The sequence below is a fragment of the Macrobrachium nipponense genome, chromosome 8 (assembly GCF_015104395.2).
Source record: "Macrobrachium nipponense isolate FS-2020 chromosome 8, ASM1510439v2, whole genome shotgun sequence".
NCBI lineage: Eukaryota > Metazoa > Arthropoda > Malacostraca > Decapoda > Palaemonidae > Macrobrachium > Macrobrachium nipponense.
The window spans coordinates 47,075,156-47,091,450 of record NC_087203.1 but is presented as its reverse complement, the minus strand read 5'-3'; the positions used below and the strand labels follow the sequence as shown (position 1 = coordinate 47,091,450).

At 34.7% G+C, this 16,295-nt stretch overlaps 1 protein-coding gene across 1 annotated transcript in view; it reads left to right on the top strand.

Moving 5' to 3' along the window:
• Positions 1-15,672, top strand: part of LOC135222755 (nuclear pore membrane glycoprotein 210-like) — a gene marked incomplete at its 5' end in the record, with an annotated part of 42,791 nt that extends 27,119 nt beyond the window's left edge. The window contains 15 exon segments of the mRNA XM_064261008.1: positions 85-296; positions 1,067-1,236; positions 1,430-1,642; positions 1,863-2,027; positions 3,001-3,092; positions 3,381-3,564; positions 3,845-4,020; positions 5,833-5,992; positions 6,346-6,561; positions 7,045-7,276; positions 7,582-7,826; positions 8,359-8,529; positions 8,747-8,900; positions 9,096-9,197; positions 10,221-15,672. Of these exon segments, the coding sequence (XP_064117078.1) occupies positions 85-296; positions 1,067-1,236; positions 1,430-1,642; positions 1,863-2,027; positions 3,001-3,092; positions 3,381-3,564; positions 3,845-4,020; positions 5,833-5,992; positions 6,346-6,561; positions 7,045-7,276; positions 7,582-7,826; positions 8,359-8,529; positions 8,747-8,900; positions 9,096-9,197; positions 10,221-10,396 (2,668 nt within the window).
• Between the last annotated feature and the right edge of the window lie 623 nt (positions 15,673-16,295).

Here is a 16,295-nt window from a genome sequence, read left to right as displayed (position 1 = left end):
TTTTAAAGTTGTGTCATTTTGTAAACTTAGATGAAATTATTGCACCAGTTTTTATAGTTAATGATAGGATTTTTATTCTTTCAGATATAAGAAGGTTAACCAAAGAGGAAATTCAGTGTATGAAGTGTACGGGAGACATGTCGGGGACACAACGCTACGTGTTAGTGCTGGAAATGGAGGTCTTGGAGAGTCACTTATTTACAGTCCTGCAAAACCCATCCAAGTATTCCCTCCTCTTACCCTCCAGCCAAGAAATATTACTTTGATCATTGGAGCAGTGTATCAGGTTGGAACCACTGTTTTACTTCATTTCCCTATATTTTGGGGGATACGGTTTAAAAAATAAGATTTATAAATGGGACAGAAAAAAAAAAAAAAAAAAAGTTTTGTAGAAGTTATAAAAGAATGATAGTTACCCATAAAAGAATGATATTGGGATAACTTTCTGAAACTGCTTCCAATCTAGTGAAGGCAAAAATTACTGTTTCACTGAGAATCATAAAAAGCCTTTCTAATATCGCCAGCACAAGATAAATTATATGAGAATAGAATGAATGAAGTTAAGATGAGATTGGAAATAACTCAGTGATCCTGAACAGTTTTAGAAGTTGAATCAGTAAACTACTGATCAAAACCACCTGATCTTTATTCTTCTACAGCAATGGAATGATGTGTCTTGGCTTTATCTGTAATGCAAAATAGGCTGTATTGAAGGAAGGAGCTTTTGGTGGAGCAAATACAAATAATTCTATATATGAATTGTTATGTGATACCATGGGTGCATGTTTTAGTCTAGTGCTGTTGCAATTTATCTGGTAGGTTTAATGCATTAATTGTGGATCTTCAGCTGATGAGGAAGCTATTTTCAGAGCATTTTGTCATGTGACATTAAATGAGGTCATATTGTTTAAGGGTACTGTATTGAATTCAAGAATATTTCAAGTTACTAATAACTCAGTTTTGTAGCAACTTGCCTTTTACTTAATCATTTTAGGATTGTTTTAGCATTGTAAATATGCTTTTTATATATTTTTCACAAATTACAAACTTACTTTAGGTAACCAAGAAGGAGGACCTTATCCAGATGCCACTGTCGAATTCTCGATGGAAAATGAGACCATTGCAACAACATCCCACACTGGGGTAGTTACTGCCCGTTCAATTGGGGTCACTGTGCTAACGGGACAGGCGGTCAGCATCAACAAGGAATCTGGGCAGGCGGTTGTTTATTCACAGGTAGGACTTGAGCCCATATTTTCATTAGTTTTTCTATTACTGAAAGTATCAGGTATTCATACAGTTACTGTACAGGTGTTTCCAAGTTTCTCAGTTGTAATGTAATGCTAATAGTATGAACTTTTTACAATGCAACTGAAATGTAAACTATCTTGCTACTCATATACTTTCATATTTTTCTATTTTTGAATAGGATACAGTGATTGTCAACGTCATTCCACTGAGTAAGATACGCATATATGCTCCCCTCACCCACTTGGAGACTGGGACATCAATGCCCTTGTATGCATTTGGTAGTGAAGATAGCCAAAATCCTCTTGCCTATGCAACAGCAGTACCACCTCTTCTCTTTGAATGGTCCCTCAATAACAAACAGATTGCTTCATTTGTAGGCATCTTTAAAAAGGTACAGTATTCATATTTTTAACAGTGTTTTGCAAACTTCATTTTCATTATAAGCTATGAGATGTATGCATGTCTTTAGTATGAAATTATGTACTGCTTTTTCTGCCATTTGTTGTATTTAGTTAGGTTTTCATTTCATTTGTATATAATTTTTTGTATAAAATTAAATATTCTACTGTGTTTTTATGGACTTAAATATAATGCAGGATTTTCTTTTACAGAATGGTATTGTTGAAACCAAAGAAAATAACGGCATTGTTAGGCTGAAGGCTGAAAGTCCTGGACATGTAACAGTAACATTAAAGGTGAAGCCGAGTGTGCCTATGACGATGCCAAACTTCCAGATTGTGGACAATTTAATATTAATTGATAAAATAGAAATAAGGGTAAGAATATTTTAAAAGTTTTGTCAGTTTCATCTCAAGCCCAATAATTATATATATATATATAAGCCTTCATTTATGTCCGCCCCCATTGGGGGTGTTAAATCCATCAGTACACTTCTCCCATTGTGTGTTGTAGACATTACTTAAGGTTCTTTGCAGTGTCCCTTCTGCCCCTAGGTGCAATCCGTTTCATTCATTTTACTCTACCCCCATTCATATTCTTTCTTCCGTCTTACTCTCTGCCCTCTTCTAACAATTGTATAAACATTTTTAGTGGGTTTTTCTTTAGTTTCAACTAACAAAATAGGCAGTGTTGAGAGTTTTCATGGGGGTTTCAACTATTCAGGGGGGCGGGTCTGGAATGCATCCCCCGTGAATACGGGGGGGAACACTGTAATAAATATTGGCAATAGTCATTCACAGTTTTTTTTATTTGCATGCGTAAGTTTATAAGAAATAGGTAAATTCAATATACACAAAAGGTAAATGGTATTGATTAAAAATGAACGTTATAAGAGAAAGAAACTACATAATGCGAATTAAATAAACTTACTCCTGTATTTGAATGGTCGCGTAGTTGCCTTGCATATTTTTACTTGCTGACAATCTGGATACTCCTCCTAAATGTTTGCTGAGGAAGCTCTTGGCTGACCACAAGGGCTCCTGGAGTTGTGTACATTTGAAGGTACTTCAAGGCTTTTCTTCTACAGGCTTTTTATTTTTTTAAAAGAAACTTATACAGTTTATATCACTTTGCCCAACATTCTCGTGGTCAAATATGTAACAAAACAAAGAATGATCCAGTTGCACAAACTCAGTACTTGCTTACCTTGAGTAGCTTTTCTTTCTTTGGAGAAATTTTATGCGACAATTCATAGTACATGAAGTAAGAGCAATAAATGATAAAACTTAATTTTGTTATACTGAAAGTAAATAGTTTTGTATTTTCTTAAGTTACTGTATTTCATTTTAGGTATTTGAAACACTGCAGCTGAAATACCCAGCTGAAAGCTATGCTGATATACTGATGTCACCTGGAGCAGAAGTTAAAGTAAAAACAAACAGGTCAGTCATTTAAGTGAAAACATTACAAGTAAAAATGAACATTTTTACTTCCCTCTTAGTAACTTTGTAAAGTTCAAACCGGAACATGAATTTAATTTTTCTAAAATAACCCATGAATTTTAACCATTCCATAATTATTCATACTTTTATTAAGTCCTGAATACTGTTAAAAGTTAAATGTACTTTAGATTCGTTTTCAGCTGTACTGATCATTAGGTATTATACTGCAATTTTAAATTGTTTACATTACCATGATATTCTTCCAACCCTTTTTTGTGTATTGCACAGAGATGGCAATGGTCAGATGTCATATGCAATTGAAGGTTGCAATAACGGCGATGCAGCCACTGGAGTTGTTTCCGTCGGACCTGATGGAGTCGTCAAGTCAGGCAGTACAACTGGCCAGGCCACTGTTCTTGTTACAGTGGAAGAGAATTTTGGTGTTTCTCAGAGTTTGGCTGTTCTAGTTGAGGTAATGATTATGTGCTGTATTTCTGTAATGCTTTGTTGAACTTTTTCAGACTTAAGCAACACTCGAAATTCTGTCTGTGTCACATTCAGAATTTGGAGTAGTTTTGTATAGTTTGTGTACATCATTATAAGAAAGTGCTCATGTGCAAAATATTGTTGTCAACTAGTCACTAGTACACCTATTCAAATTATCAATGGTAATATTACAGTGCTGTCATTTTTTTAGCATTATATATGTAAATGGAAATTGCTTGTTTTATACAAGAAGTTTATTTTTTCAGGTTAAAAAAATCAGTTACATTCAAGCTGATGTACAACCTTTCATGAGTGTACAAGCGGGAGACTCCATCAGCGAAGTACCAGTTGGCTCCCATTTGACCCTTCACCTCTCTTACCATGACAACCGAGGGAGAATTTTCCATGCTACTAATGCCCGACCAAAGTACAGGGCATCAAGGTACTGTTGTGTTTGTGGTGTATCTGCATATTTATTGCCCACTCATGTGTATAATTTTATTTGGAAACCAAATAACAATGACAAGTTGCAGTGCATGCCTTATGCTCCTGACACTGTTTTTGCCATGGTAAAAATAATTGAAGCATCACTGTTGATTTCAGTTATCTTTTTTAGTTAGGAACATATTCTAATTCAGAATTGGTAACCTTTTTTGCTATAAAGGCATTGCTTTATCGTAGCTTCCAACCTTATGACAGGAGACTTGTTACTCTGTAACAAAATTGAGTTAGTAGTTATGAAGGCACCCCAAGATTCCTAGTCCCATGTTCTTGGAAGTTTGCCTTCAGAGAGTAATCACTATGTTTTTATCATAAATTTGGTCCAAAGTAGCTGCTTCAAACTATGTTAGCTAGGTTTTCTCACCTTTTATCCCCCCACTCCATTTTCTTGTCATCACGATGACCATTTTAATAACAGCACAAACACACAGTTGAATACAGTTTGGATTGCTCTTAAAATAGTCCATGAAAATTGATAATGAACTAAGAACCCTGCTTTACATTCCTAAAAAGATCATACATGATAAAATAGTAATTTTTTAAATCCTTCACTTACCTGCTAGGGAGATATCAAGTAACCAATTGCATATGAAAAAGTGGGCCAACTAAACTGGCTTTAAAAGGACAGAGGACAAAGCATATCCTCTCTTACATACAATAAGAAAATAACCAACGTGGTCACGATATGCTGAAGGGGTTGTGGGAGTTCTCGTACAGCTTGTGATGAAGCACAGATGACAATAGCTCCTTGCATACACAGTATTTTATTAATTTTATGCTGGTTTTCCAGCTGGCGCTAGAAGAGTTATCCTAATGTTAAGACCGAAGGTTTTCTTGTTATGAAAAATACAAATTGATTAAAAAATTTGTCATTTCTTAGCCAAACACCACCATGAGAGTTTTTGAGACCACACAAAAATCATTGAGTGTATCAAATTTTATTGCTGTTGCCAGACACAAATATATGAAACAAATCCTTGAAAGAATTTTTTCAGAATCTTCTGAACTTCAGTTTATTCAAAGGTTAAATTTTTAGGGGGTTACCATGTGTAAAAAATATGTAATATATATATTTAGAATAAGCCCTTGGGATCAGGCCTGTGATAGTTAAGAATATTAAATAAAGTTCTTGTTGTGCTTTTAATCATTATTAATATTATATATAATAATATTAGGAAGTACCTTTTACAATTATGGTAACTATTTAAACTATTTATAATCAGTAACTGCGAAAGATTTATATTCCTTATATCCTGTCAAAATGTTTTGTTTTACATTTACCCAAAATTTGCAGTTACAATACTATTTTAACATTCCCTTAGATATTATGTAGAGATTGCCAACTTACAGTCATCTCGTAAATCTTAAATCAAGATATGAAGGGATATTTTCCTTTTTTGTGCCCTTTTTTGTGCCTGTAGTTAAATGATTTCTTATGTTAGAGGTAGGATCTGTCTCCATACTGGAAGGAATTTCATCAAAGCCCCTTTTTTTTTCAGTTTTGGCTTCATTTAATTGTATATGGTAGTGTTTTATTGGTATTTTTTTGGAGTAGAACTTCTGTCCATTTTTAGAGTAAAAAGTTGGAAAGAAAATACAATGTTATTAACTATGTACAATAGTCCAGAGGACGGAATGCTAAATTTCAGGATAACTGTAAAATGTGTTGCCAGTAGCTTTTTTAATGTAATTTATTGAGTGAACTCATTAAATCCTTATTTTAAAAGTTTAAAGTATTTTTGTAATCTTTAAGGTTTGACTTTGTGGGTGTAAGTCATGGGAGCAGCAACAACACACTTGCAGTTGAGGTTCGAGGGTCTGGCCAGACAGTTCTTCATATTTGGGATGCAAACAATGAGCTTGTCAGTGATTACTTGAGGATTCATTCAGGTTCATCCATCAGTCCTGATAAGGTAACCACAACACCAATTGTTGATAGAGTAGCATACACAGCAACCGTTGTACTCACTCCATTCGACTGTGGAATTAAATATAAGAATATTATTGGAGTTACAACTCCAATAATATTCTTATATTTAATCCATTTTTTATCTATTTACTAATTTATCTCTTCTTTCTGTATTCCCCATTACCTCCTCTTACTTCTTCCTTTTGAATGCCATATTCTTTGTAAGCTTGAATTCCATGTCAGTGGCCCCTGTGGTGGGCTTGTTCCATATGAATAGGTTTCATCTTCTGAATAATAATAAATATAATAATAAAACAAAAATCTCTCTGCCTTTCCTGCTAAAGAATTGTTTTTCAGGCTGTAGTACCTCTTGGAGGTCACGTTTGTTTTTCATCTAAAGTGCTGAATTTGGAAGGCTCCCGTGGCTCCTGGTCAGCCCAGGGGGAGGCTGCTACTGTGGATGCAGTGTCTGGAGTTGCTGCAACTCATGTTGTAGGCCGATCTTTAATCTCTTATGAAGTGGATGCAGCAACTACTGGAACAACTGAAGTTATTGTAGTTCCTATTTCTCAGGTAAGTAAATCTTTGTGGATAGTAAGGTTGACTCAGGTTGTCATCATATGTGTACCATTCATCTAAGTTGCCTTGGTTTTTCACTTGTATTATATTTGTTTCTCAACAAATCAACTACTTATAATCGGCCCATTTCATGGTTAAAAAAAATCATCCCAGATGCCCCAATCCCTTTCAGAGTAAAGAGAAAAAATGGCAGTTAGCCAGTAGTACTGTGTAGTACTCACTGGCAGATACTCAAGCTTCTAGCTGCTAAGAGATATAGTATTCTTGCATTTGCATGCATTCACAGTAATACCAGCTGACTTTTTTTTTTATTATGGGCATACAAGTTATGGGTTTTTATGATATTTCTTCTTATAAATAAGTGAAGCCTATTTAATATAGACTCCTTTTTAGACCCATGATAGTTACGTTTGCTGTGCACCATGTTTGGCTAGTTCTTAGTGCATAACAAATTTTGATAACCACATTTTTTTCCAGATATCAGTTGGTATCCCAGGTCAGTCATTGTCGAATGGAGAAATTGGCATGACTAATTTTGTTCCTATTACTCTGAGTGGAGAAGGAATTAATGAAGCTGAAACATGTACCCCCTTTGAACCTCCAGTAAGTGTTCCCCCTTTTACTTGTATTTTGGCTCTTTTCCCACCGATACCTGAGGTTGACATCAAGGACATCTTCGTGGCAAAAGCCATCTACTCCCCTGGCAAAGGTAGGCATAAAATTGGTTCAAATTACATTTTTTTTCCAGGTACTTAGTTTTATTTGTAACATTGCTTAAGTCTCATAATCACTGTCCTAACTTTGTAAATCTTTAAATTTGTTTGGAAAGTGTCTGCTTGTTTTTGCAACATTTGCAAATAGTATATTTACATACCTTTGGCTGACAAAAAGTACTATTTTTCCTTTTTAATTTGTTACTGACAGTGCAGAATCCCTTCTACAGTTGGTAATAAGTTCATGTGAGAGTCATATCAAGAACGTGAAGATGTTTTGAATGTTTTTATTTTATTTCAGGTTATGGATGTGAAGTAACTGCTCTGAGTGGCCCATTATTGAGCATTGCCATGTCAGAGTCTGCTGTTATATTAGAGGCAGTTGTCGTGGGGAAGGGTCTTCAAGGAGAAGTTCGCTCAGGTCAGAGTGCATTGTCATTCAATGCTGCTCCTGTGTCTGAGGTGTCAGAAGTAAAAATTTCAAACGTGGAACCGTCTGTCACTGTGATGTTACACGGCTTACCAACTGTGATAAACAGTTTAGAGGTACAGTGCTGTAGCTAGGTACATTTCAAGAACATTGCTGATTCTGTATACACTGGGATTTATCTAAAATAGTGCACGGTACAAACTATGGAAAATATAATTGAAATCTTACAAAATTCAAGTGTGATTTTCAGTAGATATTGGATATTGAAACCCTCTGTCCCCCCTTCTCCCCAACACCCAGTTTTTTTTCAGTGACGGAGTTTCCTCAACTACATGCAACTCATTTGAAATTTTAAATGGCATTGTTGACCACAATTTTGATTTTGAGTAAAATCTGGTCCGTCTGATTATTGCCTGTGCAGAACCAACTATTGGATTATGGTGTTCTTCTTCATTCCATAAAAGATTACTATATTAAAGTAATATTACCCCTCTGAATAGGCCAAACTCATTTGATCCATGACTCTTTGATGAACAATCCCAATCCCTGAGTATTGTTTGTCTGTTGTTCAATCAACATTTGTTAAATATCTGAAACAAATCCACATACTTTTTTTATTTCTACTAAAACGAAATAGTAATCCAACAGGTACCTACGACTAGCGGTGACGGAAGTCTGGTAGAATTATCCTTGGGATCTACTGATGGTAACAGAAGACCACTCACCATCTCAGCTAAAGAGACAACCTGGATATCAGAGATACCTACATCACCCATAGTGATGAGCATTGCTTCACCACTCTCAAGAAGTAGCATTCAGGTATTGTTTTAAAAAAGTTAAAACTGCTGTACAAAGTCATTATATCATTTTTTCCATATTTTTGATAAATGAAATTTAATTTAGTTTTGAGACTATACTTTTACCAATTTTTAACACCCAGCTGTATTTGTAACAACTATGTATGTAACTATTTCATGAACAAAGTTAACTTTTTCATTTACTTTTGGTTTAACAGAATTTCATGTTTTCCTTACAGGTGAATGTGTTGTTAGAAATGTTTGATGGGGAGTGTGCTGTACCAAAATCAGACCTTGGTATTGTCAGTGTTATACTTGCAGTTTTGACTAATCCTGATCGGTTTGTTGTTAGCTTCCTCTCCGTGATACTGACAGTTGTATGTCTAGTTATAGGTAAGCTGTAAATCTCATTTTGCATTAAATAGCTTGTATTTATATAACTGTTGTGGCTGGAGCATTGTTGATTACAGGAAATATTTCAAGTGTACAGTAGTTACATATATGAGGTAAAGAGATATTGTACTCAGAATTTACATGTAGATTTTTTAGGCTGTAGCTAACAACTGAAACTACTGTGGCTTTCAACAGGGTACCAAGCTCTGTTTGGGACTAACTATAGGCAAACAAAGCAGACCGAAGTATTTGCAGGTTCACCAGCCCCAGCACCAGCAATGACTCCTTTGTCCCCAGGTAAGCCAGAAGTTAAAATGATTCTTTTGATATGTAGACATGCAAACCCAAGTATTAAAAATACTCTTTTCCTGTGTATTAACTTTCATATATTGTTAGAAATATACATATCAAACCCTTAAGCCTCACGAGGACTGCTGTCATCATCAAGGGGAATTACGTTATCAGTTGCAACATTTGTAATGTGGTTTATGTGGGAAAGATCAGAAAAAGGTTTGGTTAATAAATTGGAGAGCACAAGAGCTGTTAATGTTAATAACAGTAACATTGCAATAACGAATTAATTTTCAATACTAATGGTGAGTTGGAAACAAATCTTTCATTGTATTGGATTAAACAAACCCTAGCCATGTCATATGAGAAACCAAACTCGAGATTCATCGGGAAAGTTCAAAATCCAGTCTTATTCAGCACCCTGGATTAATACCCACCAGATTGAGCACCATAACCACACCAAACCAGAATGGTCAAGTCAGAAGATAAACCACAAACCTGATATAAAGAATCTATGTAATATATTGATAATATTTTCATTCCATTTGCTGAAGAGGATAGTGGACTGTGTGAAGTTTAGGAGTTTTACAGTAGTGCTAATCGTATATAATCAATACACAAGAAAGGGGCCTTATGTTATTATCATCATCAGTACTTTATTGTTCAAATTCTGATTGTTCTTTTCTCTCCACAATATTTTTTATGGCTTTTGCTCTACCAATATATAATTAAGTAGATATTATTCTTTAATCTTGGGACATCTCAGATATACTGTACTTTATACAAGCTTTGCCTCCACAAGGGTCAAGGATTCAGAAGGAAAAGTACAAAACTAATTTTTGTAATGTGAAAGGTTACATCTGATTTATTGATAGTTTGCCTGGGTAAATTGTACAAATATAAGGGAGGTTAATTTAAATGCTTGAAGTGATGATAATAATGAAAAATATAGACTTTACAATTTTCTGTTGCTGGTAAATTTTTGAAAGATCTATCATGTAAATTTTTTTTTTTTTTTTTCCTCTCCAGGACACCCTACTCCTGAGAGCTCCCCAGAGGGTCATATGAGAAAACACTTGAATTATTCCTCATCGCCACAGCGTTTCCACCTTTGGAGTGATAGCAGAGAACCCATTTATGGGGGAGTTAACTATAGAAGAGGAGCATACGATGGCTCTCCGACGTATGTGGCCTCCCCAAAGTGATAATCCAATGGTAGACTTAAAAGATTTTCTTATATTACTGGTCATACTTATGAAGTCAGACCAGACCCATAACTGTTCAAAAGTAACGGATATTGCAAATGGAAATCTCACTGGTGATACGTCAGTGTAAAGACATGGTATTCTTTGTAGGTGCAAATGCATCTGATCAATTCAAGCAAGTACTTAACAGTGTTTTCTGTGTTGAAGCCATTCAGATGGGCAGTCAGGCCCATGTAAGACAAGGAAAGATATGGGAAGGGGGAGACAAGTAGGGCTTGGCCCCAAAAGAGAGTAGTAGATGAAGGAAGGAGGATTGTAATTCAGGGAAAACATTCTGAAGCTCATAATCGTGAGATTAAGTGACTATAAATAATAGCCGTGTTCATCAAGTCATTATTTGATATGTGTGTGTGTGTTGTGTTTTGCATTTGTGATATTACTTGGAATTTGACTCCTATTTCCTTTATGTTAACAGTTTTGTGTTATTACTTGAAAATATAGCTCTGTTTCCTTTGTGTTTACGTAATATTGTTTCTTAAAGATTTTTTATATATACATACTGTATATTGTAGGGCATAACCATTTTCATGTCTTTATGTAGAATGAAGAAAGCTTGTAATAATTCCAGTGTTGATTCCATCAAAAGCTCTTAAAGGTTGTAATTAGTGCAGTCTAGGATATATTAATGGGAACTTCATATGTTCTTTGTGGAAATGGCTAATGCCTGATGGAAAAATAAGTATTTTTTTTTTTATTTATGCATGATTTGGGTATTTTTAGTGTTAACTATGTGGTTACTGTGATTACATTTTTATGTATATGTAGTCAGGGAAAACCTTGCAGTTAATTTTATTTATTTGTACAAATTATGTCATTAAGGTTTTCCACTTTCCATGTACAAAGGTGTACATTGACCCATAAGGACTACAATGGTGTGATAAATATGCATTTAACATTGTAGAAATGTTGAATATCCTGGGCACTAAAAATTGGATTAAATGATGCTGAGCAAAGTTTGCCAATAAGGATCTGTGATAGTCTGCTGAAGCAAGAGGTTTGGGTGATTTTATATTACAAATGTTGTAGTAAAATGTTTTATAAGTAGTATTTTGCATAATACAAAGTACAGTTCAAATTCTTGTTGAGGAATGACAAAGCTTCAGCAAATCTTGCCTACACAATTTTTCTCCAGTCAGGTTTTCAGGTAATTAAAAATGTAAAGAAAACTTGACCTTAGATTAGTAATGGTGAAAAGTTAAGTTTAAAAATGAAGGTTTGCTATAATGCTTTTTTAGTTTAGACCTTCTTAGCTTTACAGTATACTTTCTTTTCAGTTAAATGATAAAAATTCTGGTACATTGACATTAAGAATATTGGATTTTTTGAAAATTTTGAAAAAGTGTCCTCTTTTTGTAAGTCTTTACAGCAGTCATCGTTTATAGCACGTGAATTAACAAAAAAATCAAGACGGCTTTAATTTTCTTATTACACACTGCAGGTTTTATGGTTACCTGTGCACAGTATACATCATAAATTTTATACTATGTGGTTCTTAATCTAATCCACTGTTGATAATTGGTTTCTTGTGTTGAAAACTGTATTAAGAGCTTTATCTTTGAGCAGGAAAGTTTTTCCAAACTGTATTGATCATACAAAGTATATGCCTACTTCTTTACAAAGCCTTGCTGTTTTGGTAGTTCAGAGATCAAACTCGTGATTCCAGTTAGTAATTGGTAGTCGGTGGCAAGTTAATAAGGCATCCCTTATAGCAGGTGCTCTCTCTCTCTCTCTCTCTCTCTCTCTCTCTCTCTCTCTCTCTCTCTCTCTCTCTCTCTCTCTCTCTCTCTTTGCGCGTTATAGTACTATATAGGTGTATCACTAGTCCACAGCTTTGAATTTTTCAGTCAAAGTGATTATTTCTTAGCTTGTTGAATGCCCTATGGGAATCAAGATATTCAACTCAGTTTGGCTAAACTTAATTTCTTTGTCCCCAGTGACAGGCACAGGCAGAAGCTTTGTCTTTCCTGATTAACATAATGTTAACATGTATGTAGGGTACACAGTACTGATAGATATGTTCTCTTTTTAAGGTTGCCTACCCCTGAGGGAATGTTATTTGCTCACAGATATGTTGCTAGTTAGAGGGAAGTTGAAGATACATTTAGTTAGAATACTATTGGATGTTATGGCAGAAAGGAAGAGGTCTTTGCCAAACAAATTATGCGCAGATACTAGATTTCATTTGTGTACACACTTTTGTCAAACATCTACTTGTCAGTTTCAACAAATCTGACCAATCTTTATTTTGCAATAAAGGGTCCAGTAGATTAAGATCATAACTCAAAGCCGCAAGTATATACTTTGCAGAACAAAATAGGTAAAATGAAGGACAAATTTTCGTATCCTACATACTGAAAAATTGTTAACTTGGCCTTATGTCTGCTTTTATCAGTGTAATAGGCTTTTGTAAAGTCATGGACACTATCTTAGATCAAATGTGGGGACAGAATTGTACACGGCACATGAAAATTAGTTACATAAGATTGGGATCCCAGAATTGTGTATGATCACATTCATGTACCTGTACCAACTAATACAAAACTTCAGATTTGGGGGGGGGGGGAATCCTTTTAAAATATAAAAGTACCAGTATGTCTGTATGTCTATTTAGTCCAGTTTTGTACAAAAATAAGGATTTAATTTTAAAACCTTGTTGAAACCACTTAATTTTTGTTAATAATTCAAACTTTTTGAAGCAAGCACAGTGGTAGCTAAAACACTATTGCCCATTACTTCTTTCCACCGTTTATAGAATCACGTATTACCACCTTTGCATTTAGTACTTTCTGTCATAAAGTGTTAGAGAATGTTCATGCTATTTATTTCATTCTGTAGTGCACACTTTCATGAGACCTATCCCATGAAACCTATCATCTATGATGGGTGAATTGTTTCGTGTGAATGATATGCCTTCGTGTGACATATTGGAGTTTTTTTTTTTTTTTATAAAAAGGTTATATGTGAATTCAGAACTGTTTTATATGAAAAATCAGGTGCCAAGTATTTCTTAGTTTATACAATCTTGTTATTTTGATCATATTCTTTCTGGAGTCTGACAAAGCGTGTGTCCATGGCATGGATAAAAAATTTAATAATGTTGATATTCTTCATATTATGCTTCCCATTAATTATTATTGTTCTTACATTGTTGTCATGGTTATCAAAGTCATAAGAAATATGTGAAGAAGCTAATGGTATATAGATCCTTGTAAGTTACAATTGTGTGAAAAGGTAAAATAGTGAATTAATTGTAGAGGAACTTTTATAACCTCCTGTGTTCAGAATTTTGTTAGTGAATTTTTTTTAATATTGCCATATTATTGGGCGTCTCAACTGATTCTCTGTTTTCTCAGGGGAAAGGGGTGCATATCCAATCCCATTAGTACACATTTTAAGTGAAGATTCCCACAATATTTTAGGCCTCTTTGCTTTTGTGGTTTGCATTACAATTCTGGATAATCACTGTAAGGAACAAAATTGCTCATTATTTTATGTTTTTGTACCATAATTTTGTTAAGGAACTGTATATAGTCATTAAAACCATGGATAATGGTGTGATTGCTTTGTATAACTTGTAATTGCATTTTACGTTTCTGTCCTCTAAAAATTCACTTAAAGGTTTTATGCTTAGCATTTTAGTTGTACAACTGAGATCTCATGGTCTAGTAAGGAAGGTTTTAGTACTCTTAATGATTGTCACTGCCATTAGAGTAGATTCCATTTGAAAAATAAAAGAGATATCCAATTACATAGAAATCCCAGGGCTTTCACAAAAGGTGTTAATCCATTCCATCAGGTATGGTTTGATTGAAATTGTTAAGTAAACTAGACTATTATGTTGAGTATCTGGCTCATTCATGATTATATATATTTGGGGGCCATCTTGTATGATATTATTTACTATGATTTTATTTTCTATTTGGTATGTAATTTTTGGTGTGGGCTACAACTTTCAACATGACTAAAACTCACAGAAAAACTGTAGCGGTTGTATATAGCATTTACTAGATTAAAAATTGTATTTTTTATTTAGTAATGTAAACTATCTCACAATCTTCATTATATTTTTCCACAAGCTGTTACATAGACTCAAAAATAGAAATTTAGACATCCAGTTTCCTAAGTGGCACTAAGATGGTTAAGAGTTTAGTAAGTTGTCCAGAAACATGCATCTTTTTAGTGTTTAACTTACCCAAGATTTTACTTGTTATTCCAGTCACACATAAAGTTGTACATAAGGCCTGGGTTAACTGTCATGTGTCAAGGCCTTGAAATTTTCTTTGATCCCTAAAAATTACATAGCTTCATAATCAATGTTAATACTGGCCCCGTAAATTTTGTATGATATATTGTCAAATGCAGTTTTATTCCAGGTTAGGATCTTTTTGTGAATAACCAGATTTATACAGTCCAAAAAGTGATGCACTGTATTGTAACAAGGTATGAATAATTGCTATAGTAGATTCACATCACCTGTGCATCTGATGTCTAGGCCAGTCCCTTACGACACTCCTGATTGGCTGTTGATAACCCGATCACAGGGCTGGTAACTCTCAAGTCTCTCGAGAGTTCACATAGGCAGGATGTTATGTTCCACCTCTCTTGAGGGATACTTTTGAAAGACGTATCCCTCAGGACAGGTGGAACATACATCCTGCTTATGTGAACTCTCGAGAGAGATTGAGAGTTTCCAGCCCTGTGATTGGCTTATCAACAGCCAATCAGGAATGTTGTAAGGGACTGGCCTAAACATCAGGAGCACGGTTGATGTGAATCTACTATAGTAAAAACTGGAATTTGTTCAGGTCGAGAGATATGCTGATGCTTATACTGATATTAAGGATACTTCAACAATCAGTAATTTAATGGTGTGGTAATGGGTTAAGTAACCATAGCACAGAGCCAAAATTTTTCTGCTGTCTTGGGGTAACCCAGTGAAATGAGTGCTTAAGATTATTATTATTACTTGGTTTTCTATTATAAAACGGATATACTGTACTATTTTTATAAAGCTCCCTCAGTATTTCACAACCCAGTGTTAGTGCAGGTATTCAGCATATTTCAAGAACTGATTATTTTTTATTCAAGGGAGTTTTAAATTACAAGCCTTTTGTTTCATATTTTTCAGAATAGTACCTGGCAATTAGTAGTTAATGTATAATGCAACTTTGTAAACAAAGAAAAGTTATGATCTTTATTAAAATCATTAAAATTTGCTTGATAAGTTTCCATAGAGCTCACCTGGATATTTGCAATGACAAATGTTTTAATCAATATGTATTTTTCATAGCTAACAAACCTTGGTCTAAATCTTCTAGCACTAGCTGGAAACTGGTAAAAACAATCAAAGATTGTAAAAACAAGAAATCTGTGGCACAACCCCTGCATATACGTGGTGGATGCTTGGTACACACCTGCCCTCATTACCTGTTAAGGTAAATGGTTAAGGGACAGTCCAATACCTTGGCTTTGTGAATATGTGCCCTAGATCAGAACCATCCTTCACAAAGGATAAACTGTATGTCCTCTTTATTGCTTCTTGAAGCCAAAAAGAGTGCTCTTGGAAATCTCAATCTTGTGCCAGTTGGTACTACATAACCAAAACATTGGCTTAAGGGGTTGGGTTCACACAGATGGTGGTGTAGGGCTCACACTAAGACACAAAAAGCATCTTGTCCTCTTGTGGGGGAAGGAAACCAAAAGATTCTGAACCTCTCATCAGAACAGATGGGTTCTGAGCTTTTGCTACAGACTCATGGCCAATGAGAATGACTGGAATAAAAATATTAGCTAAGTAATCTGGTAAGCTACTTCATAATAATAATTGGACAACTCTGTA